A 23,535-nucleotide genomic window follows, 5' to 3' on the forward strand; every position below is an offset into this window, starting at 1 on the left:
TCCCAGAGCGCCTTAGTATAAATCTAGAAAAGGAAAATGTAATCTATAGTTACAGAAAGCAAAGTGTAGTCCTAAAATCTGAGCATTTTTCAGTCTATATATAATTGATAATTAAGGAGAGAGGGAGGGAGCAGTGCTCGCTACAGACCTCTTGCTACAGGCCCCTAAAATCCGGAGGGCGGGTTGAGGCCCGCGGCCGCTGGGAGTGCACTGACTCCAGTCGAACGCCAGGCGGCAACGTGGTTCCGGGAAGGACGACTTGCGCGGCAGTGGCGCCGGGGAAGCGGCGGTGAGGGGGCGGGTCCGTGAGCTCCAGTCCATGTGGGCGCCGGCGCTGAGGGCCGCAGCGCGGGGTCACCATGGCGGAGCTGCAGCAGCTCCGTGTGCAAGAGGCAGTTGACACCATGGTGAAGAGTCTGGAGAGAGAGAACATCCGGAAGATGCAGGTAGCGGGGCGGGAGCTGAACCTGGGATCCCCTTCCCTCGGGCCTGGATTGCCGGACCATTCCCGCAGTCGCCTCGCGAGGCCCACTCGCCGTTCCCCTCCCCGCAGATCCCGGCCAGGACGTCCCTGGGGTCACCGCGGCACGCTCGAGAACACGCCTCACCAAAAGACTTCTGGAGCTTTTGCTGATCAGATGAAACCAGTGCAACCCTCGTCCTGCGCACGGCCATTTTCCACCTAATCCAGATTGAGCGAAAGGGTGCCCATAGGCCAGAGTTAGGAAACCCCTAGTGTGAGGCGTTCGTTTCCCTTATCCTCCTTTCCTACACTACCCTTTCTGCAGCCGATGCTCAGAAAGGACACCGCCAAGGTGAGAGACCGGAAAGGCGGAAGCGCCCAGCTTCCCTGATAGGTCTTTCCTAGTTCGGTTGCAGCGAACTTTTCATCACGCAGCGCTGGTCTCTATGATGATCTGCTTTTACCCCCTAAATACTGACCTCTTATCTGGGTGTGGTACAGGTACCTGGTTTTCATAACTTGGCTTCACCTGATCCACTCTCAGCCATAGATGCAACAAGTGTCAATGAACCAGCCACTAGAAGGTTATAAAAGCCTTAACTAGGCACCGAGGATAATTTTTCGTGATTTTAAGATTGTAGTGTCTATTAGTAAGGATCTCTGGTAGCGTAATGGATACGAATCGGGCTGCTAACCTTAAAGTCGGCTGTTCGAAACTAGCAGATGTTCTGCGGGAGAAAGATGAGACTTTCTGCTCTCGTAAAGATTTGCAGCCTTGGAAACCCTGTACAGGGTTATGAGTCGGAACCGACTCCATGGTACTTAACAATATTAATAAAAGGATGCAAAAACAGAAAATGGAAAGGGAAGTGTCAATCTGTGTCCCCTTAGCCTTACCTGCCTAACCTAGTTCTGCCCTGCCTCCCCAGGGCATCATGTTCCGGTGTAGTGCCAACTGTTGTGAGGACAGCCAGGCATCCATGCAACAAGTGCACCAGTGCATTGAACGCTGCCATGCACCGCTGGCTCAAGCACAGGCCCTTGTGACCAGTGAGTTGGAGAGGTTCCAGGTGAGGAGCATCTTAAATGGAGGCCTCTGGTTAGGAGACCATTGATGTTGTTTTTTTTCTGCAATTGACAAACATTTGTTTAAAATTCTTGGCTTTAATGTCTTGGATTTGTGCTGGATATATGGTGTGGCACTGGAGGATAAGTACTGGACCACAAGGTAAGTTTGAACTGCAAGATTGGTGGTTCAAACTCACCAGCTACTCCTCAGAAACTCTAGACAGGGTCACTATGAGCCAGACTCAAAGGCACTTAGAAACTAACTTAATGTGGCTGACAAGAGTTCTCAAGGGATTTGAAATTTGGGGGAAAGGCCTGGAAATTGAATAGTTGAACCACAATTTCTCTTAGAAACACTGTTGTAAAAGGATAATATGTTCATGACCAACAGTCTTCTGTTTTTTTTCTCTCTCTCTCTGTTTCTCTTTTTTGCCTTCAGCACCAAAAAAGACAATTCAAGGCCACCTAGAGGTACCTTGGAAGAAAGGTGTAACTGACTGTCTCCGAAAAATCAGCCATTGAAAACCGTAGCGAGCACAGTTCTATTCTGACATATGGGGTCGCCATGACACTGAATCGACTCAACAGCAATTGGTGGTGGTGGTAAAAGCATATACTAATTGACAAGCATATTTTTAAATAATAGCTGGCTCGCCAAGAGGCTGGGTTAGGGCAGTCTGAAAAGGTGACCTTAGAGCAAATCCTTACCACCCAGGACTGTCCCTAAGTGCTATACCCAAAGGGAACCTCTGTATCAGTAGGGAACAGTCGTTGATAGGAACCATTACTGTTATTGACTCTGTGATGCCTGGTTCACCAGCCCCTCCGAGGTTACTAAAATAGCTCTGTTTTTCCTCCTCTGGAGTGAAGGGTATCCACAATTTCATTTGCTTCTTCCTCTCAGTATATTTTTCTACCGCTTGGGGAAAAGGCCTATTTCTGAACCATTCTTTCATAGCCTGAGATTCCACACACAAGAAAATTATATTTAATATGATGTATTTTTACATTCTACTGTACAGAATTCCTCAGAATTTCTACCATTGTAAAGGAGTAATTTCTCCAAAACCATAGAATTCCAAAGGGTTCCTTTGTTTTCTTCTTGACAGCTAAATTTGTAGATTGACCCTTTGAAAACTTGATTCTTATATTGTATAGAAGTTTGACCTTCCATTCTCTACAGTCCTCTCCAGCCAGACTTGCACTCTTTTCCTGTGCCACAACTGCTTTGCTACTTGCCACCATGATGCTAAATCGGCCAATCCATTTCTCAATCCGCATCTTACTCGGCCTGTCTGCATCCCCACCTCTTTAAAACACTTGTTAACTTGGCCTCCATAACACCTCACTTTCCTGGTTTTCTTCCTCCCTTCCAGACCATCCTTTCTTGGCCTCCTTTGCTGATTCCTCTCCAGTCCCTGAGCATTGGAGTGTCCAAGGCAGTCCTTGGACTTTTTCTATCTACTTCTCTAGTCTTAAACAGTATCTGTATAATCTGCCTGCTCACAATTCCTACATTCACATTCTAGATGACACTTTGCACATGAACTCCAGATTTCTATAGCCATATGCTTCCTCAGTACCTTTCATCTACACATTTTTATCTCTCTTGCCTCATTAAATGTAAGTTCTTTGAGAGCAAGAACTGTTTTACTCATTACTTTAACATTCTCAACATTAGAAGAGTGCCTGGCACATGACAGATGCACAGTAATATTTGTTGAATTAAGTTTTTCTATAGCATGGACAAACATTAAAGAAACAAAATGTTTTGTAAATCTTGGTGTAGTTTTGGACCGTAAGCCACAGTATCTACTAGCCTCCTGCAAGCACTGTGTATAGTTTATTCCATCATTCATCTGCTTTCTGGTTCTGCTTTGTCTGGACATTTCTGGCACCACTCTGTTTCAGTCAGAATGTTGTTGTTAAGTGCCACATCGATTCAGGTCCTACTCATAGGGTTGCTTTTTTTCTGGATAGGATTTCCGAGACTGTAAATCTTTACGGAAGTAGAAAGCCTCATCTTTCTCCCATGGAATAGCTGGTAGTTTTGAACTGCTGACCTTGAGGTTAGCAACCCGACTGGGGACCAAAGCTCTTTGGTGAGTTTCAATAGTCTTGGGTAAAACTAAACCAGTTGCCAGTGAATTCCAGGTGTGTGTTCTATAGGGTTTTCAGTGGACGATATTTTGAAAAAAAGATTGCTGGATCATTCTTCCAGGTACCTTTGACTGAATTCGAACCACTAACCTTTCAGTTAGTAGCTAGCTGAGTGTTTAACCATTTGCACCACCCAGGGTCTCTCCTACCTAATCTTGGATAACCGTACTATGAAAATAAAGCAAAAACAAGTTTTCATCAATCAACTCCAACTCATAGCAACCCCATCTGTGCCAGAATAAAAATGTGCTCCGTAGGATTTTCAGGGACTGACTTTTTGGGAGTAGATTGCCAGGCCTTTCTTCTGAGGCACCTCTGGATGGACTCAGACTTCCAGCTTTTTGGTTAACAGCTAAGTGTGTTAACAATTGACCAGAGATTCCAACCACCCAGGAATCTCAAATGCGCTATGTGTCTCTTTAATTGGTCGAGATAACGTGTGAAGGGACTTCAAAGAGTTCAGGAAAAATTCCATTATCTTTAAATTCCGTGAACTTTTTGAAGTCACCTCGTATGTTGAGCTTGCAGCACAGGAGGACTTGGCACATGAAAAGCACTTGATAAATGGAAGCAGCCTCTCAACTTTCTCTACCCTTTTCCTTCTTGCCACAGGACCGCCTAGCCCGTTGTACCATGCATTGCAACGACAAAGCCAAAGACTCAATGGATGCAGGGAGTAAGGAGCTACAGGTGAAGCAGCAGCTGGAGAGCTGTGTGACCAAATGTGTGGACGACCACATGCATCTCATCCCATCCATGACCAAGAAGATGAAAGAGTCTCTCTCATCCATTGCAAAATAAAAGTCTTCATCAGTGGTCATTGGGGATAAGGGCAGGAATCTACATAAGATGTAGAAAGGAAATTTGGGTTTTTAAAAGTGAAGTTTATGAATGAAAAAATTTATGATGGCAGGAAGTTTAAGGAACATGTCTCCTGGTTCTAGATACTGGTTCTTTTATAAGTTTGAAGCCATAGCAGGGAAAGTGGGAAAAACTGGTGCTAAAATTTGGGTTTGCGGTAGCACAAGATAGTTATTTCAAGCCTAAATTGTGTGTGGCAAGTGCATATGCTAGTAGTAGGTATCTCCCTTGCTTTTACCAAACCAGAGCCCTCCGAGGCACCAGATTCTCTTTACTATTCTGGTACCACCGACCGGCAGGCTCCTCCAACCTGCCTGGTTGGAGTTGTTTTCAAACTCGACCAATAAGCTGGTAGAGTTTGAAAAGAGGTATGTCTGTTTGTTGCCCGCCTTGTGTTTACAAGAAGTATCACCATCTGATATTCCATAAACTATAAAACAAAATCTGTAAGATCACTAATTCAGAAGTGGGATAAACAGATATCTGAGTCTTTGTTTTGATTGGTTGTGTTTTCGATACAAGGACCTGAAATTGATATCATTAGGAGACAGGGTATAGATAAGAACTTGGAAAAGCTCCTTGGCCATCATCTGGCTGTCAAACTGTACTTTTCTTGAAATTTTTAAATGTTGCATCCTTCAGTGTGGAGGCATGAGAGGCAGTGTCACGCTGCATATAGGAAGTCAGTCGAGCTTCCTTCTCACTGGCTATCATGGTGACCCTGGGGCTGTGTGCAGTAGACAGTCTTGCAGTGACACTCTTCCCCTTGAAGGAAAAGGGGGTTTTGATTGTGATATGTACCAGTATCTGGAAATGAACAGTGAAAGAAACTGTTGGCTGCTTAGTTAAGGAAGTTGAACTAGATTTGGAAAGGCAGTTTTTCGTAGACCAGAACAAAATGAAAGCCCAGCCCCAGTATTGCTTACTTATTCTTCTGGTTGTTAGTTAGCATCAAGTGGACTCCAACTCCTGGCATGTATCACCTAACACAAGGTTCTCCAGACCTGTGCCATCTTCATGATCACTGGTATGGCTGACACCATTGAGACTCTGTCTCACTGAGGGGTTCCTCTACCAAACATAATGTCCTTTTCTAGTGATTACTCTTTCCTGGTAACAAGTCCAACTGCTTATTTAACCAATAAGAGCCTTGTTAGCAACATGAAAGTCAAGGGAGAAAAAGTAAGTGACTCAGGGGCTAGAGAGAGCTGTGACTCTTTGGAAGCAAAGCAGAAGCGGCTCCTCCTCACCAAATACCACTTATGCGGTATGCAGTGTTCCAACTTCACTGACACCTAATTTTGATAAGGTCACCTTTCTACCAACTTACTACTTGAAATGATAATGTAGCCTGTCTGTTTGCTGTTTCAAGGCTGTGATATATTTTCCTAGTAGTTAAATTAAAAGTTTTCATTTTTCCCACACTCTTGTGTTTCTTTCCTCATGTCTAAGCAATGACTTGTATTATTTTTTCAAGGTGCTTCTCCTTATAATGTGTGAAATAAGAGTTTTCTTTAGATGTCCAGAAGAGTTGTTGTTTTGTGCCCTGGAGTCGGTTCCAACTCATAGTGACCCTGTACAGTGATCCTGTAAGTCTTTACGGGAGCAGAAAGCCTCATCTCCCGGTGGTAGTTTCGAACTGCTGTCCTTGCTGTTTGCAGCCCGATTCATAACTACTACGCTACCAGAGCTCCTTGTCCATAAGAGTAGCAGTAATTTTGTGCTATTGTTCAGATGCAATACTCTTTATCATTGTACAATGACTTTAAGTCCATTAATGTAAAAAAGAATGTCTAGGATTTTGAGTACCAAAAGAATACAAAATACTTAATGAGCTTAACTACGTTCTTTAGTATAATTGGTATTAAAGTAGAGCCATTCTGAACATTAAGAATAAATTTTCATTGTAGCGAACCACACCTACTTAGAATCAGCAAGGTATTTAATGCAGAAATGAACTCTTTTCTATTTTGACCTAACTCTTTGGTTGTTGTTATGTGCTATGGAGTCGGTTCCGATTCATAGTGACTGTGTACAGGGTCACAGTGACCGTGTACAGGGTTTCTGAGGCTGTAAATCTTTGCGGGAGCAGAAAACCTCTTCTTTCTCCCGCAGAGCAGCTGGTAGTTTTAAACTGCTGACCTTGCAGTTCTCAGCCCGAAGCGTAACCACTAAACTACCAGAGCTCCTACCTACAGAGTCGCTATTGTCAGAATAGACTCGTCGGCACTTAACTCCAAAGAGTACAGGCGTGATGGTTCTGTACGATGAGATTCTCATCTTCTGTGCAAAAGACCCAAGTTTGGTTAATTCTTGGCTAATGCACGTTTTTTGTTACATGCGAGTCTCGAATAATATAACACCGTTTTGCTAGTGGAGACTTGCATGTTCCTATGAATGAATGCTGAACAGGCTTCAGGTGAACTTCCAGACTAAGTAGGTAGTGTAGCTACTTCCGGGGAAAATCAGCCAATGAAAACAGGGATTACAATGGCCAGGTTCACGTTGTGCCTGGGCTAGTCAGGCCGACTGAACAGGCGGATAGCAGCAATTTTTCCATGGTTTGTTTTCATTTGATGTCTACAATTCTTAACGGACATATAGGATTGGCTTATGTACCTCAGAAACTAGAGGCAGAACCGTTACTTCAATTTTGCATAGGAGAAAACGGAATTGAAAAAACATTCCTGACCGTCCCTTACCAAAGCCGGAAACGCGGAGCTTTCGGTAAGTATCGCGAGATGAAATGTGAATTGCCAGAATGAAGCGATTGGCTAACAGGATATATGACGTCAGACGCAAAAACCGCCAGCCGACCGCGGGAACGTGAGGAGGGAAGCCGTGGAGTCTTGTTTCAAGGCAGCTCTGAACCATCCGAGAAGGCAAAATGAGCAAAGCTCACCCGCCGGAGTTGAAAAAGTAAGTATATGTCCAGGCCGACTTGAAGTGGCAGTCTCTTTGATTGCCACTAGTTCCTTTAACGCCTCCCTCCATTTCCCATCAGCGTGCCTCAGCGGGCGTAGGCCGAATGAGTCTGGTCGGAGGCACCGGAATGCGGGCCAGGGGCCTAGAGCCCGCGCGAACGCCGCATTTCGGCCTGGTTCCCAAAAGAAGAGGGGATGCCCCATTTCTGCCAGTTTGCTTTCCTTATCCCCAAGCAACAGGCCCTACATCTTTATGTCTTGTTAACTTTCGTACCTGGACACCATCCTTTGTTGAACATCGTGAATCGCATCATGTGGCTGTGAATAGTCAAAAGCTGCTTTAATCTTGCCCTGTTAGAGCATTTACTTAGAAATCCAATTCCTTTTTCTTGCCTTCCTAGTCTTAAACTTGAATGCCTTGTGCTATCTGCTCTGATTATCAGAGTTGTGTAAAAGCATTTTTTTCAACAGAGAAGGGTGAGTTTGGGCTTTTTCTCCCTGCACCTGGTAAAATCACACCGAAGTGTTCAATAGGATAGGACCCCAGTTTGAAGCTGGTTGAGTGAACGTAATATATTCCGTGTCTCCTGAGTAGTACCTTTCTTACTTACACCACGTAACGCTGGAATTCTGGCTGTAGTAGTGGAGTTGCACAAAGGGTTAAGTATCCAGGGATCAATTTTTGTGGATCAGACTTAAGAGTTCGTGGTTAATAATTTTATGTTTTAATGCACTTCTTAATTAAAGCCAGATTTTGTATGTAATATTTTCATTCGTTTTGGTTAGCTGTGTTTACTTTTTAAAAATAAAATTTTTTTAATCTAAAATGTATCCCTTTATTGGTGGACTGGTAAATTCTTGTGTCCATAGGATTCATCAGGAACTGGTGAAATGGTATTTTTTAATCAAAGGACCATTCTAACTGCATTGCAGATTTAATTTCTGATTCTTAACATGTTATTTGATTTCAAGAGAATGAAACTAGTTTTGCTATCTTCCTCTTCTAATCCCTGGAACACCATCTTTCACAACTGTTTACCTTCCTTCTGGATTAGCATAACTCAGTGGTTGTCAACTTGGGGAGGAGGTTCTGATGATACCTGTATCCAGTGGGCAGAGCCAGAACAGCCACAACAAAATGTCAATGATGCCAAGGATGAGCTACCCTGGCCTAGCTGAATTTTCCCCCTTAACTCTTAAAAATTACTTCCAGAGATAAATTCTGTTTTAATAGCTTCTCATTTTGGCAGAATAAAGTCCAGCCTCCTTGACACAACATTCTTATATCTTCACCAAGGACATCATCCATTTTCATACTTACTAATATTTGACAACTGGTGTGACACTGTAGAATAAGCACTGGACTGCCATCCACAAGCTCTTCCTATCAAATCTACTAGCACTTCTCAAAAATCCTATGCAGAGTCATTTTGAGTCAGAACTGACTTCACCACACTTAATAAATATTTGAAAATCTTGTTTTCTAGGCAAATTGAATCATTTGCTCAGACTTTTCCACTCACCTGATTTGTGACTTTGAACTGTTTGCTTAACCTTAAGCCCAGGTCACTATGAGTGGGAACCAACTCAGCAATCCTGTAAAGGGTTTGCAAGGAGCACCTGGAGGGTTTGACCTGCTGGTTAGCAGCACAATGCTTGTCCTACCGTAAAACGTTGTTGTTAAGTGCCGTAGAGTCGGTTCCAACCCATAGCAACCCTGTATAGGGTTTCTGAGATACAGCTGGTGAGCTTGACCTACCGACCTTGCAGTTCATAAGGCTTCACAGTCTGGTGCATTAACCCACAGCATCACACCAGGACTCATATACCAGGTGGTAATTTATTGTTGTTGGTAAGTACCATTGGATAGTGATCCTATGTATAGTTTCCAAGGAGCAGGTGGTGAATTTGAACCACCAATTTTATGGTTCAACCTAATGGTTTATCCTAATAGAATAATAATCAAGTGCTTTAGCCTAATAGAATACAATTGACAGACTTATTGAATGTGTCCATATATAATGTATACTATGGAAATATACATTTTACTCTATAAATCTTTCTGTTGTACCTGTTTTTATTCACACCTTCTGTTAGGCCCTGTGACTTCATTATCTTTGGATTCTCCCATGATGTTTTTTACTCTATAAGTATGAATGAAATTTTATAATTTTCTAGCTTGAGAGCAACTATAAAAGACTGCATGATTTAATGAGATAGGATTTCTTTTCTTTTTTCATTCAAATTGTTTAGCTCCAAAATAAACATTTATTTTTGCCATGAGACCAAAAGTGAAAATGGTGGTGGTGGTGGTGTTAGGTGCCATCAAGTTGGTCCCAACTCATAACGACCCTATGCACAACAGAACGAAACACTGTCTGGTCCTCAGAATCATTGCTACATTTGAGCCAATCTCAGATACCACTGTGCCAATCCATCTTGTTGGGGTCTTCCTCTTTTGCTCGGACCCTCTATTTTAACAAACATAATGTCCTTCTCCACAAACTGGTTCCTCCTGACAATGTGTGCAAAGTATGAGAGATCGAAATCTGGCCATCCTGGTTTCCATGAGTATTCTAGCTATACTTCCAGCACAGATTGGTTTGTGTTTTTGGAAGTCCATGGTACTTTTAATATAATATTCTCTTTAACACCATAGCTCAAAAGCATCAATTCTTGTACTGTCTCCCTTATTCTTTGTCCAACTTTCACATGTATGTGAGGCTACTGAAAACAGTATGGCTTGGGTCAGGTGCACCTTAGTCCTCAAACTGACATCTTTGTTCATCAACACTTTAAAGAGATCTTGTGCAGCAGCTTTGCCTAATGTAATATGTCCTTTACTGTTCATTACTGTGGCTTACATGAATGTTGATGTTTGATCCAAGCAAAATTAAGTCTTTGACAACTTCAATCTTTTCTCCATTTATATGGATATTATTTATTGGTCCATGGTGAGAATTTTTGTTTTCTTTACATTGAGGTACAACCCATACTGAAGGCTGTGGTCTTTGACCTTCATCTGTTTTTTAAGTTCTCTTTGTTTTCAGCAAGCAAGGTTGTATCATCTGCATATTGCAAATTGTTAACAAGTCTTCCATTCTAATGCCACGTTTTTCTTCATATAATCCAGCTTCTTGGATTATTCATTCAGCATACAGATTAATTAAGTATGGTGAAAGAATGCAACTCTGGTGCACACCTTCTAATTTTAAACCATTTAGTGTTCCCTTGTTCTCTTCAAACAACTGTCTCTTAGTCTATGTACAGGTTCTTCATGAGCACAATTACGTGTTCCAGAAAACTCATCCTTCCCAATGTTGTCCATAGCTTGTCATGATCCACACAATCGAAAGCCTTAGTGTAATCAGTAAAGCACAGGTAAACATCTTTCTGGTATTCTCTGCTTTCAGCCAAGATCCATTTGATGTCAGCAGTGATAATCCCTCATTTCATGTCCTCTTCTGAATCAGGATTGAACCTCTGGCAGTTCCCGTTCTATATATGGTTGCAGCCGTTTTTTAATTCTTTTTAGCAAAACTTTGCTTGCATGAGCTATTAATGATACTGTCCGATGATTATTCCATATTCCATTGGGTCACACTTTGGAATAGGCACAAATATGGATCTCCTTCCATCAGTTGGCCAGGTCTCTCAAATTTCTTAACATAGATAGATGAGTGCCTCCAGTGCTGCATCAGTTTGTTGAAAGATTTCAGGTTGTATTCCATCAGTTCCCAGAGGCTTGTTCTTTGCCAGTGCCTTCAGTGCACCTTTGACTTCTTTCTGTATCATGGGCTCTTGATCTTATGCTACCTCTTCAAATGGTTGAACAGCGAACATCTCTTTCTAGTACGGTGACTCTGTATTCCTTCCATCTTCTTTTGATGGTTTCTGCATCATTCAGTATTTTGCCTGTTGTTAAGTGCCATCGAGTCATTTCCGACCCTGCATAGCGTTTCCAAGGAGCAGCTGGTGAGCTTGAACCACCAACCTTGCAGTTCAAACAGCTTTGCAGTACTCCATTTTGCCCATGGAACCCTTCAATATTTAAAGTCGAAGTTTGAATTACTCTTCATTTCCCTCAGCTTTAAGAATGCTGAATGTGTTCTTCCCTTTTTGGTTTGCTAACTCCATCCAGATCTTTGCACATTTCATTATAATATTTGAGTTTGTCTTCTCAAGCTGCCCTTTGAAATTTCCTATTCAGCTCTTTTACCTCCTCATTTCTTCCTTTTGCTTTAGCATCTCTACCCTGGAGAGAAAGTTTCAAAGTGTCTTCTGACATCCATTTTAGTCTTTTCCTTTCTTGTCTTCCTAATGACCTTTTGCTTTCTTCCTATATGATGTTTATTTTTATGTCATTCCACAACTCTTCTGGTTTTCACCTTTTAGTGTCTAAAGCATCAAATCTGTTATTGAGATGATCTCAAAATTCAGGTGGTATATATTCTGGGTCATATTTTGGCCCTCGTGTACTTTTTTTTTTTTTTTTAATAGCCTGAATTTCCATATGAGCAATTGATAGTCTGTTCCACAGTCTGCCCCTGACCTTGTTCTGGCTAATGATACTGACCTTTTCCACTGTCTCTTTCCACAAATGTAGTCAATTTGATGTCTGTGTATTCCATCTGGTGACGTCCATGTGTCTTTTATGTTATTTTAAAAAGGTATTTACAGTGAAGAAGTCATTGGTCTTCTTCCTTCTCCAGCTACTGATCCTTCCTCTTTGTTTCCAATGTTTGCTTCCAGTTGCCAGGTATTATCAGTACTTCCTGACTGCATGTTTGAGCAATTTCAGACGGAAGAAGTTAATTCTTCAATTTTATCATCATAGCTTTAGTGGTTGGTGTGTAAATTTGAATAATAGTGGAATTAACTGGTCTTTCTTATAGATATATGGATATTATCACAGGGTTGTACTTCAAGACAGATCTAGATATGTTCTTTTCAATGATGAATGTGATGCCATTCCTTCTCAATTTTTCATTCCCCATATAGTAAACCATTTGACTGTCAGATTCATAATGGCTAATGCCAGTCCATTTCAACTCACTGATACCTAGGACTCCTGGAGTCTTGGTGTAGCATTGAGAGTCCCGTGTGGCACTGTGGGTTAATGCACTGGACTGCAGTCGGTTTGAACCATAGGTGAACAGTTCAAGCTCATCAGCCAACTTCTTGGACACCCCTTACAGGGTCGCCATGGGTCAGAACCATTTTGACAGTGCTTAACAACAACAACGCCTAGGATATTGATGTTTATGCGTTCCACTTCATTTTTGACAATTTATAATTTTCCTAGATTCATACTTAGTACATTCCATGTTCTAATTATTAATGGACGTTTACAGTTGTTTCTCTTCATTTTGAGTTGTGCCCCATCAGCAAATGTAGGTCAACTACTTTGAGGAGGCATCTCTTCCCCAGTTACATTTTGAGTGCCTTCCAACCTGAGGGGCTCATCTTCCAGCACTATATCTGACAATATTTTGGAGCTCTTTATCATGTTTCGATAGTCAGTATCTGGTGCTGACAATGTCTCACTGGTATTCATTAGGTTTTCCGTGACTAAATACTCAGAAGTAGTCCATCTCTCCTTCCTAGTCTGTCTTTGTCTGGAAGCTAAGCTAACACCTGTCCACCATGGGTGACCCTGCTGGTATTTAAAATACCCATGGGCATAGCATCCAGAATCACAGCAACATGTAAGCCACCACAGTATCTCCTGAAGACTTAAAAACCGTATAGTAATTTAGCTTAATTAGTAAAGAATGTCTGCCTTGAGCGTTGTGCTCTTTTAAAGAATCTCATGAGACCAAGTTGACAGCCACAAAAAGGTTATATAGGAAGTTTTGGTGGGACCGTGAGTTTTGTGTTAATGGGAAAGGGACATTTCGGGAAAGGAGGGTGAGAATGGTTGCACAGCTTAAATATAATCAATGTTACTGAATTGTAGAAATTGTTGGATTGGTTTACACTCAGTTTTCAACAACAACAAAAAAAATGTGTATGCATTTATTTTGCTGAAATGTGCTAATTCTGAACATGTACACTTGACAGTGTAATAGTACTTTAAAACAATGTAATCGTCCCAGATACAAAATAACTATTGAATTGGTTGTGATTTGCTTACCCACTAATGTCTTCACAAGGCTTGTTTAGTTTTGAAATTAACCAAAATATAACCAGATCTTTGTCTGTTATGGCTATAAAATTTAATTATTGAAAATTAGGTCGGCATTGCAAAAAATGATACAATTTTGTTTCCTGGAAGTGAAAAGGACTTAGAATACTTACTGATGAAGATCAGAGACCACAGCCTTCAGTATGAATTGAACCTCAGTGTAAAGAAAACAAAAATCCTTACAACTAGACCAGTAAATTACATCATGCTTGTGGGTTAATGCGCCAGACTGCAAAGCCATATGAACTGCAAGGTCAGTGGTTCAAGCTCACCAGCTGCTACTTGGAAACCCTATACAGGGTCGCTATGAGTCAGAATCAACAGCACTTAACAACAAATGGAGAAAAGATTGAAGTTGTCAAAAGGCTTCATTTTGCTTTGGAGCTACTATCAACACTCATGGAAATAGCAGTTAAAGCATTAGGTAAATCATCTGCAAAAGACCTCTTTAGAAAAGAATAGCCAAAACATCACTACAGAAAGCTTGTAAGTGATTCTTCAGCCTGTAACTGATTGGAATGTCTAAAGAGGGGGCTAGAACTTGCCCAGTGAATGATGCTTCCTGCAGAGCTTTTGCAGTGTATAAGACCTTAGGTGGAATTCTGGTTCCCATCCATAATCTTCTGAAGTGGGAAATTTCCACTTGAAAAGACAAGTAGACCAGCCTGGAGCAGGTAGAGGAATAGAAGATACTTCTTGAAAGAAAGACCAGCAGGAAAAATCAAAAACAAAATGGCAGTCTGATTGACTACCACAAAAAACAAACAAGTTGTTCACCAAGGAGCCATCAAGGCAAGCAGTCAAGTCCCCTCAGCAAACCCCTTCCAAGACTGAAACTCAAAGGGAATACACGAGCAGGCATGTAATCTTGCTGGCAATCACGTTTGTCTACCAATAAGGGGAAGTGGGGGGAAAGCAGCAGTGAAGATGTGGACTAAATCTGACCATGTTCAATAGGCTCCTGTCAGCCTGGAGTGAGACTAGGGGACTCCTGAGCCCATGGACAGGGACATAGCCACAGAGGCTAGAGCGGAGAGTGAAGTGTCCAGTTGATATGAAGTGAGGAGAAATGCACAAGAACTCCCATACTTGCAGATAGTACCCATTTGATCATCCAATGGCTGGATGATCAGAACTTGACTAGAGGAAGAAAGAAGAGGAAAAAGTGTAACCCACTACAATTTGGTGAACTTGACCTATACTTATGGATGTAGTAGCTTAAAAGAGGGACGGAATCTTCAAAACAAGGATCATTCTCACCCCCCCACACACACAGGGGTGACAGATGGGCAACTTAGACATTGGCTGCCTAAAATGGGGGGCTATAAAGGCACAAAGTGACTGGCTTACAAGTTTTCAAGAGGGAGTTTAGTTTCAGAGGATACAAGGGAAGGTAGAATCTCCACTGAGTGGTTTTCAACCTGTCTAGACGGGTCTGGTGAAAGGAGATGGGGATAAGACTCCTGTGGTTTAGTAGTGAATAATTGTTATCAGGATTAATTGCAGTTGTTGCAAATGTAAAAGTAGACATTTTGTAACAAAGAGAGGGGAGTGGTTGATCTTGCAGTCCAGGAGCAGAGGACCCTGGGACCATGAAGGTAGAAAAGCGAAGTGCGGGAACCTATTCAGATAAGCAGCGACACCAGATGTGGAGGCAGAGACGATGATGTGGAGAGCTGGAGTGGCTAGGGACTCTAGACTCATGGAGGGAGAGGGGCTGTGTACTGGGCCCGGTGGGGGGGGGGCGGGGGAGATGGGGCCCAGGCTTGCCGGGTATGCCCTTTGGTTGTTTGATTATATATTCCTGAGTGCTTCGGTATACATCCAAAAAACAAAAACGGAATAGAAGCAAATACTGTTGAATGATGATTCATGGAGAGGCTTGTAATCATTGCAATGAAGCGAAATATAGGAGTGTAAAGCTGATGTTCTCCCATGTAAACAATTCACAATAAAAACTTTAAAACAAAAAACAATCTCTTTAAAGTGTTCATGGGCAAAGACGTCTGAAGACTAAGTTGTAGTATTTTCCTCGCCTCATAGGCATGTGAAAGTTGAACAGTGATTAAGAAAGACCATAGAAGAACCAATGCATTTGAATTAAGGTGAAGAAGCCAGAAGAACAAATAAATTTATCTTGGAAGAAGTACAACCAGAATGCTCCTTAGAAGGATGACAAGACTTCATCTTTTGTACTTTGGAAATATTATCAGGAGGGATCAGACTCTGGAAAAGGACATCATGCTTTGAAAAGTGATAGGTCATTGAAAAAGAGGAAGACACCCCCACCCCACCCCCAACAAGATGGATTGATACAGTGGCAGCAACAGTGGGCTCAAACATAACAATTGTGAGGATGGCACAGGATTGGGCAAAGTGTCGTTCTGTTGAATATAGGATCCCTGAGAGTCAGAACCTACTCAACAGCTGCTAACAACAGCTACAACAAAGATACCCTAGGAGAGCAGTGAATTAAGTGTTAGGCTGTAACCACATGATTAGTTTTTCAAACCCACCAGCCTCTTCAAGGAAGAAAGATGGGGCTATCTGCTTCCAAAGAGATTCATTTGCAGTGTCAGAAACCCTCTGAAGAAAGTTCTACACTGTCATATCACTTTGAGTTGGAATTGACTTACAGCAGTGGGGTTCTTGAACAAGGATATTTTTGCAATTCATCTTTTGTCGTTACAGTGTCATCAAGTCAGTTCAGAATCATAGCAACCCTATATAGGGTTTAAGAGGAGCAGTTGGTGGGTCTGAATAGCCCACCTTGTAGTTCAAACTGACCTTGTGGTCCAGTGTGTTATCCTCCAGCTTAATCTTATTAACTCCTCTTCAAACAATATTGGTTTATATGTCTACTTTAGTTAACTCCTTGCTTTTTCACCCTTTACAGGAATAGAAAGTTTTTACTGTTTTAAATTTCCATCTCAATTGTGTACATTTTAGCAAGTTGAACAGACTTTATGTACCTAATTCTATGCTAATTTATGCTTCAAATTTTATGACCACTTATGTACTATTTACTTGTTTTTTTTTTGTTTTCAGATTTATGGACAAGAAATTATCATGTAAGTTTTTCTAACTCAGTTGCTTTATATTTGTATTTTGACAATATCTCATATATGTAGGTATTAGATATATACAGTTCTGTTGTGCATAGCGCTCAGAACCAACTCCACAGGCCTAACAACAATATGCAGAACAATTTCATAAAAATTTAAAGCAGGCTTATCAGAATCCTAGCTAGATCATTTTACATTTAGTCCCTGGTGTTTTATAAGTTTAAAGAATTTCAGATTTTTCATTACAGGCAGAGTCCCCAAGTTAAAATGTTTAATTTACATATAAGCTGTAGTTGCAAACCATCCCCCTGTGCAGCCTATTTAAAAATCACGGTACACAACAACAAAATTATTAACAGCATTAATTCTGTTAATTGGATTGGTTTTAGTTTTGGAGGAATAGGTGTGTGTTTGTTTTTTGTTGGTGGTGTTTTCTGTTTTTTTTTACTTAAACCAGCAGAAATTTATTTTTTCTACAGTTCTAGAAGTCCAAATTCAAGGCGTTGGCAAGAGGAAGACCCTTCCTCATCTCTTCCAACTCCTGGCAGCCCTGAGTGTTACTTGGTTTTTGACAACAGATTTTTTCATATTGTGAAATTTGAAGATGTATCAACCTTTTTCCTTTAACCACACTTTATAGGACTTACACAAGGAACAATTACTCTGTTTCATAGGAACATGTAAGAAAAATACATTTGTTCAACTTTATGAAAAATCTGATCTGTATACAGTTTTTGAAGTATACACATATCCCCCTTTATCGAAAGTTTGTTTTATATCATTTTACCTTTACAAAAGACCTACATTAGTTAGTATATGTTTTCACTAACCAAAAGAAGTTCAAAGAGGATTTTCTATTTTACAGGAAAAGGATTTTAAAAAAAACATGAAGCATTTGTTTTGCAGCAAGCCATTTAAGAGGCCGCTCATACCACTAACTGTAAGAGTGGTACCACCAAGCTCCCACACAAACTACACTATCTCATTGAGCCCCCATATCTTTGAACTGTGTCTGAACATTATGTTGTTAAATACCATCTAGTTGGTTCCAACTCATAGTGACCTCGTATAGGATTTCTGAGAAGCAACCTTGGGGTTCAAACAGTACCACACCAGGACTCTATTTGTTAGAGTTCTGGTGTGGCACTGCAAGATGATGTGCCACAAGTTGTCAGTTCAAACTCACCAGCTGCACCTCTGAAACCCTGTACATGGTCTCTATGAGTCAAAACCAACTTGATAGCACTTAACAATTTTAAATTTTGTATGTTATTTGGCTGCTTACATTTTGGATCTAGGTTCACTCAAAATTTTTCTCCCATATAAATTAATGGTAATTGTTTCTTTCCTGTGTTTTGACTTGCAAGATGTTTCATAGAAACACTCTACTTCCAGATAGTAAGGGGGGAATACCTATTTAAAGGTTAAAACCATGGGCAGACAACCTCACTTTGAATCCCAGCTCTACTACACAGCTAGTGTAGCCTTGAACCAGTTAAAGATCTATATTTCAGTTCTCACTGCAAAGTACAGCTACTTTATAGGATTCTTGAAATGGAATCTTTAACCCAATGCTTGGCACATAGTAAGAATTGTTTTTAAGTGCCACAAGTTGGTTCCAACTGACCTTGCAATCCAGTGCATTTTCTTGCAGCGCCATACCAGGACACCATAGTAAGAATTTGTTCTTGTTAATTGCCCTTGAGTCGGTTCTAACTCACAGTGATCCTGTATAGGGTTTCTTAGTAGGAACTCATAAGTTTGAAACACTGACCTTGCAGTTCAAACAGACTTTGTGATTATTTATTCTACAGCGCCACACCAGGACTCGTAGTAAGAATGTTATGTGCCGTGGAGTTGGTTCCGACTCATAGCGACCCTGTACAGGATTTCCGAGGCTGTCGATCTTTACATCTCTTGAATGCCTTTTTAATGTTAATTTTTAATGAATAATTCGATAGTGGTCAGTTTAATAATTTTTTCCTTTTTGGTAGTGAAATTAAATGGTGGCAGACATGTCCAAGGAATATTGCGGGGATTTGATCCCTTTATGAATCTTGTAATAGATGAATGTGTGGAGATGGCAACTAGTGGACAACAGAACAATATTGGAATGGTGGTAAGTAAAGATAGGAGATTTCTCTTAGAGATTTTTTTTCCCCCCTTTTGTAATATGTGTTAACTTTCCTTCTGTCAGATTCTTGGATTTAAATTGGAGGGTTTTTGTGTTTGCTTTTTTTGGGGAATTAGTAATTCCCAGAAAAAGCAAATTACTTAGAAATCGACTCTCCTCTCCCTTTTAGTTTAACATAGCAATCATTCTGTTGCAATAATACCCCAGTTACCTGTAGGTTAAGATCCGATTGTACTGATCTGATGTCATTAAGTGCCGTCAAGTCGGTGCCAACTTATATAAGGTTTCCGAGAAACAGCTGGTGAGCTTGAACTGCCAACCTTGCAGTCTAGTGCATTAACCCACAGCACCATTTTTTGAGGTTTATTCTCTATTAGAGGTCCATAGTCCTTCATTAGATTGTGGTTTTCTCAGTTGCCTTTTGGAATCAAATTAGTCTGGTAGGCAACATAAGGACTTTCAGAGTTCCACTGGTCGTTCTAATGTGAAGTCAAGATGAACTGTTTTCCAAAATAATAAATCATACTTAGGCTCCGCCCCAGAACAATTCCCTTAATATTTCACTTCAACCCAGGACACACCTAAAAAATAGTCAAAACTCTGTTTTATGATGTATATAATTTAGGACCTCTTGGGAGAGTTGTGCTTCAGCAGCTCTGATTTGGCTGTGGCCGTTCTTTATTAGATAAGAGTGCTGTGCCCTTTCAGCAGATGGAAACCCTGAGCAGCACTTTGCAACAACTAGCACTAAGGTACAAAACTAGCACTAAGATACTAAGTATCTTCATGGAATTTCTGTGATGGTTTCTGATTGACTCAAAGACTCAAGCTTAAAACACTATGGCAAAAAACCACTGTATGGTAGAAGTGTTCACCAACTAGCCTAATATTCTGTATGTGATTTGAAATGATAAGGAAGTGTATAAAGTCCTCCAATCTGAAAATCTTAGTCATCTGAAATAACTTCTCTCCACCACTATCCACTCCCTAAGCAAGTGCATGAACAAATTTGGTAAGGGGCTAGAAAAGTAGGCTAATTGTTTTTCATGCTTTGATCAGTAAGTTATGGTGTTCAGCATCTGCTACAAATAAATCAGGAATTTTAAAATAAGGAGATAAGCATGTTGCTTAACTTTTCCATGTATCCATTCCTAACTTATGAGAAGATTGAGCGTATGTCGGCTCTTTCAGTCCCCACTTTTATTTTCAGGATATTCTCTCCTGTCTCACTTTCTCTGACATCTTCTCTTCATATGCATTTGTTACTATTACCTGCCAGGCTCTGGGAAACTCACATCCCACCTGGCATATTCATTTCCAGCTGTCTACTGCGGTCACTGAGTCGGTCTGACTCAACAGCACTTAGCAACAACTGTGATAATGAAAAATATACATACAAGTTCATTTGTTTATTTACGTCACAGGTATTTATTGCATCTGGTGTAGCACTGCAGCATAATTCATTGGACTGCAAAGTCAGCGGTTCAAACCTACCAGCTGTTCCTTGGAAACCCTATTCAGGGTCACATAACAATATGTGCTATTTTAAGTACTGAGGACATACCAAGCAAAGTCCCAGGCTTTTTGGAATTTACATTTGAGTTGGGGAGAGAGTATTACTGTGTATACAAATTAGAATGAAAGGGGGAGAGAGCACATTATAGATCTCTCCCAGTTGCCTGCACCACTGCTTCACTTTGAACACTTCAAATCATTAGATTTCCCATCATCATCCCCTTATTTTTTCCACCTGTCCAGCTCCTTGGCTTGATGTATGATTTCGTTGTCAAGTCCATCAGGGAGTCCTTGGTTTACTGTCCCCTAACTTTCTTTCATCACACAATGATTAAGCACTCATCTGGTCACTAAAAGATTGGCAGTTCAAACCCACTTGGGCTCCGTGGGAGAAAGTACCTAGTAATCTGCGCCTATAAAATTGTTCTTGTTCTTCAGTACCATCGAGTCAATTCTGACTTGTAACAAACCTATTTTAGGATTCCCGAGGCTGTAAATTTTTGCAGCGGCAGAAAGCTTCAACTTTCACATGTGGAGCAGCTGGTAGGCCCAACATCAACCTTGTGGTTCATAGTCCAGTGCTTATCCTACAGAGGCACCACACTTACTATAAGATTATTGTTGTTACGCTCATAGTGACCCTGTATAGGGTTTCCAAAACTTTAAATCTGCACAGGAGCAGAAAGCCTCATCTTTCTCCCACAGAGCGGTTGATGTGCTCAAACCATGGACCTTGTGGTTCAAACAAAGTCCATACTACTTATCATATGGAACCACCACACTACCCCCTATAACATTGTTGTTGTTGTTAAGTGCCGTCGAGTCGGTTCCGACCCATAGCGACCCTGCCAGGGTTTCCAAGGCTGTAAATCTTTACGGGAGCAGAAAGCCTTATCTTTCTCCTGAAGAACAGCTGATAGTTTCAAACTGCTGACCTTGCGGTTCACAGCCTGATTCGTAGCCACTACGCTACCAGAGCTCCTTCTACTCTGTCCCATATGGTTGCTATGAGTCAGAATTGACTCAACAGCACAGAGCAGCCTCCTTCCACTTTCTCTTTTTCTACCCCTGTTGAGCTTTAGTTAACAGCTGTTTCACCTATATTCTCATAGGTAGCCTTGCTTGTCTTCACTTACGGAATGTGTACTGTGTTCCTAGAACCTTTTTATTACACCTTTTCCTGCTTCTAATCTCCCATTCAGATTCTTAACACTGGTGCAGAGCTATGCTTGTCATTCCCTTAAGTGTGCCTATTAAATGAATTGTGTTCTTTTCTAATGTATCTTTCTCTCCTTAGGTAATACGAGGAAATAGTATCATCATGCTAGAAGCCTTGGAACGAGTATAATAGCTGTGCTAAGACGAGAAATGCGTGATTTCCATGTATCCCCACTCCAAAAGGCCTGTTTGACTCTGATGTAAAAATCAGGCTGTGTACATTTTTCATATTAAATTTTTTTGTTGTTGTTAAATAAACTTTTGTAATAGTCAAAAACACTTTCAACTGCTGTGTATTTTGAGTAGAATCCTGACGTGGCGCTGTAGGTTAAGCCCTAGATTGCTAACCATTAAGGTCAATAGCTCAAACTGGGAAACACAATACAGGGTTCACTATGAGTCAGAACTGACTCAACAGCATTTAAAATATTTCAAGTATAAACACAAAAACAGTGAAAAACAAAGTAATGATGTAGTTTATTTCAATGCAATCATTAAGTGGGAAATATTTTTAATGGCAATAGAATTCCAGAGAAAGGCATAACAGTTTATTGTGTTTCTTTGTGATGTATAGAGGGTAGCAAGAATGCTGCCCAAAACATACATTTAGTTTAAGGTGAGACTGATTCCAGTAGGCTTGAGTGTTAAAATGGAAAAATCTATGTTAAGTCAAAACAAACACAGCACAGATTATTTTGTCAATGAAAAAAAAGAAAGCTACAAACTTGAGTTCTGAAACAGCTTCAATTTTAGAAACTCAGAATAATAACTTAGATTTACTTTAACTTTTCCAAATCTATTATTTCAAGTATAACACAACAATAAAGTAATGACGTTGTTTACTGCAATTATTAAATGGGAAAAGGTTTTTAATACAAGAGTAGAAAAACATTCCAGTGTATTGTGTTTATGACAGAGGGCAGTAAAATGCTGCCTTTAATAGGTGCATCTAGTTCTTGAATTGTATTTTGTTGCTCATAAGGTATCTGGTATACTACAGATGGTTGGATTATAACAATCTTAAAAGGCCTAGGCAAATACTTAAGCGTTTTGTTTTGTTTTTTTAAAGCATGTGAATATTGAATCACTTTAAAACTAGTAAATGGAGTATACACAGGTTGTTGTTGTTTTTTAAATCACGGAGCACATGTTTATCTAATTTGGTACTTTCCACTTAAAAAGCTGGAATGTTCAAAATCAAATCTGGTGTGACATGCAATACATTTTTATTTTTCCATTCTTCTCCAGCAGCTCTTTTTAATTTAATCTTCATCCAATATAAAAATTCTTTAATACTATGGTTGTATAATTTGAAGGCTTGATAGCAGAGTAGTTAAAGCACTCGACAGGAAGAAATGCAGAAATTTGCTTCCATAAATATTTACAGCCTTGGAAACCCTAATAGTCAATTCTGCTCTATCCTATAGTGTTGTTAGGAGTTGGAATCAACTAAAAGTTAAAAGTGGCTTGGTATTAAAACTCTCAAATAGGCCTAATAAACAAGACCTGTTTTGCTCTTCGAGGAAGCAATTTCAGATACCCTGGTGAAAGAAATACATATCTGCATAGCACATATCAAGTCTACCAGTAGTAGAAATTAAATTATCTTAGCTATATAAGGAACCATGGTGGTGCAGTAGGTTAACTATTTGAGTGCTAATTACAAGGATAGGAAGTTCATATCCATCAGCTCCTCCAGAGAAAAATGAGACTACCCTTAAAACTTTGGAGTCTTAGAAACCCTGTGGTACTCCCTATTCTACTTTACTACATGGTCCTTTTCTAGGATCGCTGTGCATTGGAATCAATTTGGCAGCAGTGGATCTGGAATTTTTTTGGTAGCTATTAAAGTGTTTGCCAATCTTATACAATATTCATTAAAAACAAAAAAAACAAGAATGCCTCAACATACTTTAAATCCCCAGCATACAAACTGCAGA

General features: G+C 40.5%; 2 protein-coding genes across 2 annotated transcripts; both read left to right on the forward strand.

The window, feature by feature from the left end:
• The first annotated feature begins 329 nt into the window (after nt 1-329).
• FAM136A (family with sequence similarity 136, member A) lies at nt 330-4,534 on the forward strand. The gene is made up of 3 exons (XM_006862917.1): nt 330-446; nt 1,393-1,533; nt 4,304-4,534. The coding sequence occupies exons 1-3, from the start codon at nt 360-362 to the stop codon at nt 4,490-4,492; spliced, it is 417 nt and encodes a 138-aa protein (XP_006862979.1). The 5' UTR covers nt 330-359; the 3' UTR covers nt 4,493-4,534.
• Nucleotides 4,535-7,403: 2,869 nt separating this feature from the next.
• SNRPG (small nuclear ribonucleoprotein polypeptide G) lies at nt 7,404-21,872 on the forward strand. Its single transcript, XM_006862918.1, has 4 exons — nt 7,404-7,471; nt 16,712-16,734; nt 18,723-18,847; nt 21,675-21,872. Exons 1-4 carry the CDS (start codon nt 7,440-7,442, stop codon nt 21,723-21,725), a joined length of 231 nt encoding a protein of 76 aa, XP_006862980.1. The 5' UTR covers nt 7,404-7,439; the 3' UTR covers nt 21,726-21,872.
• Nucleotides 21,873-23,535: the final 1,663 nt, after the last annotated feature.

The sequence above is a fragment of the Chrysochloris asiatica genome, unplaced genomic scaffold (genome assembly GCF_000296735.1).
Source record: "Chrysochloris asiatica unplaced genomic scaffold, ChrAsi1.0 scaffold00052, whole genome shotgun sequence".
NCBI lineage: Eukaryota > Metazoa > Chordata > Mammalia > Afrosoricida > Chrysochloridae > Chrysochloris > Chrysochloris asiatica.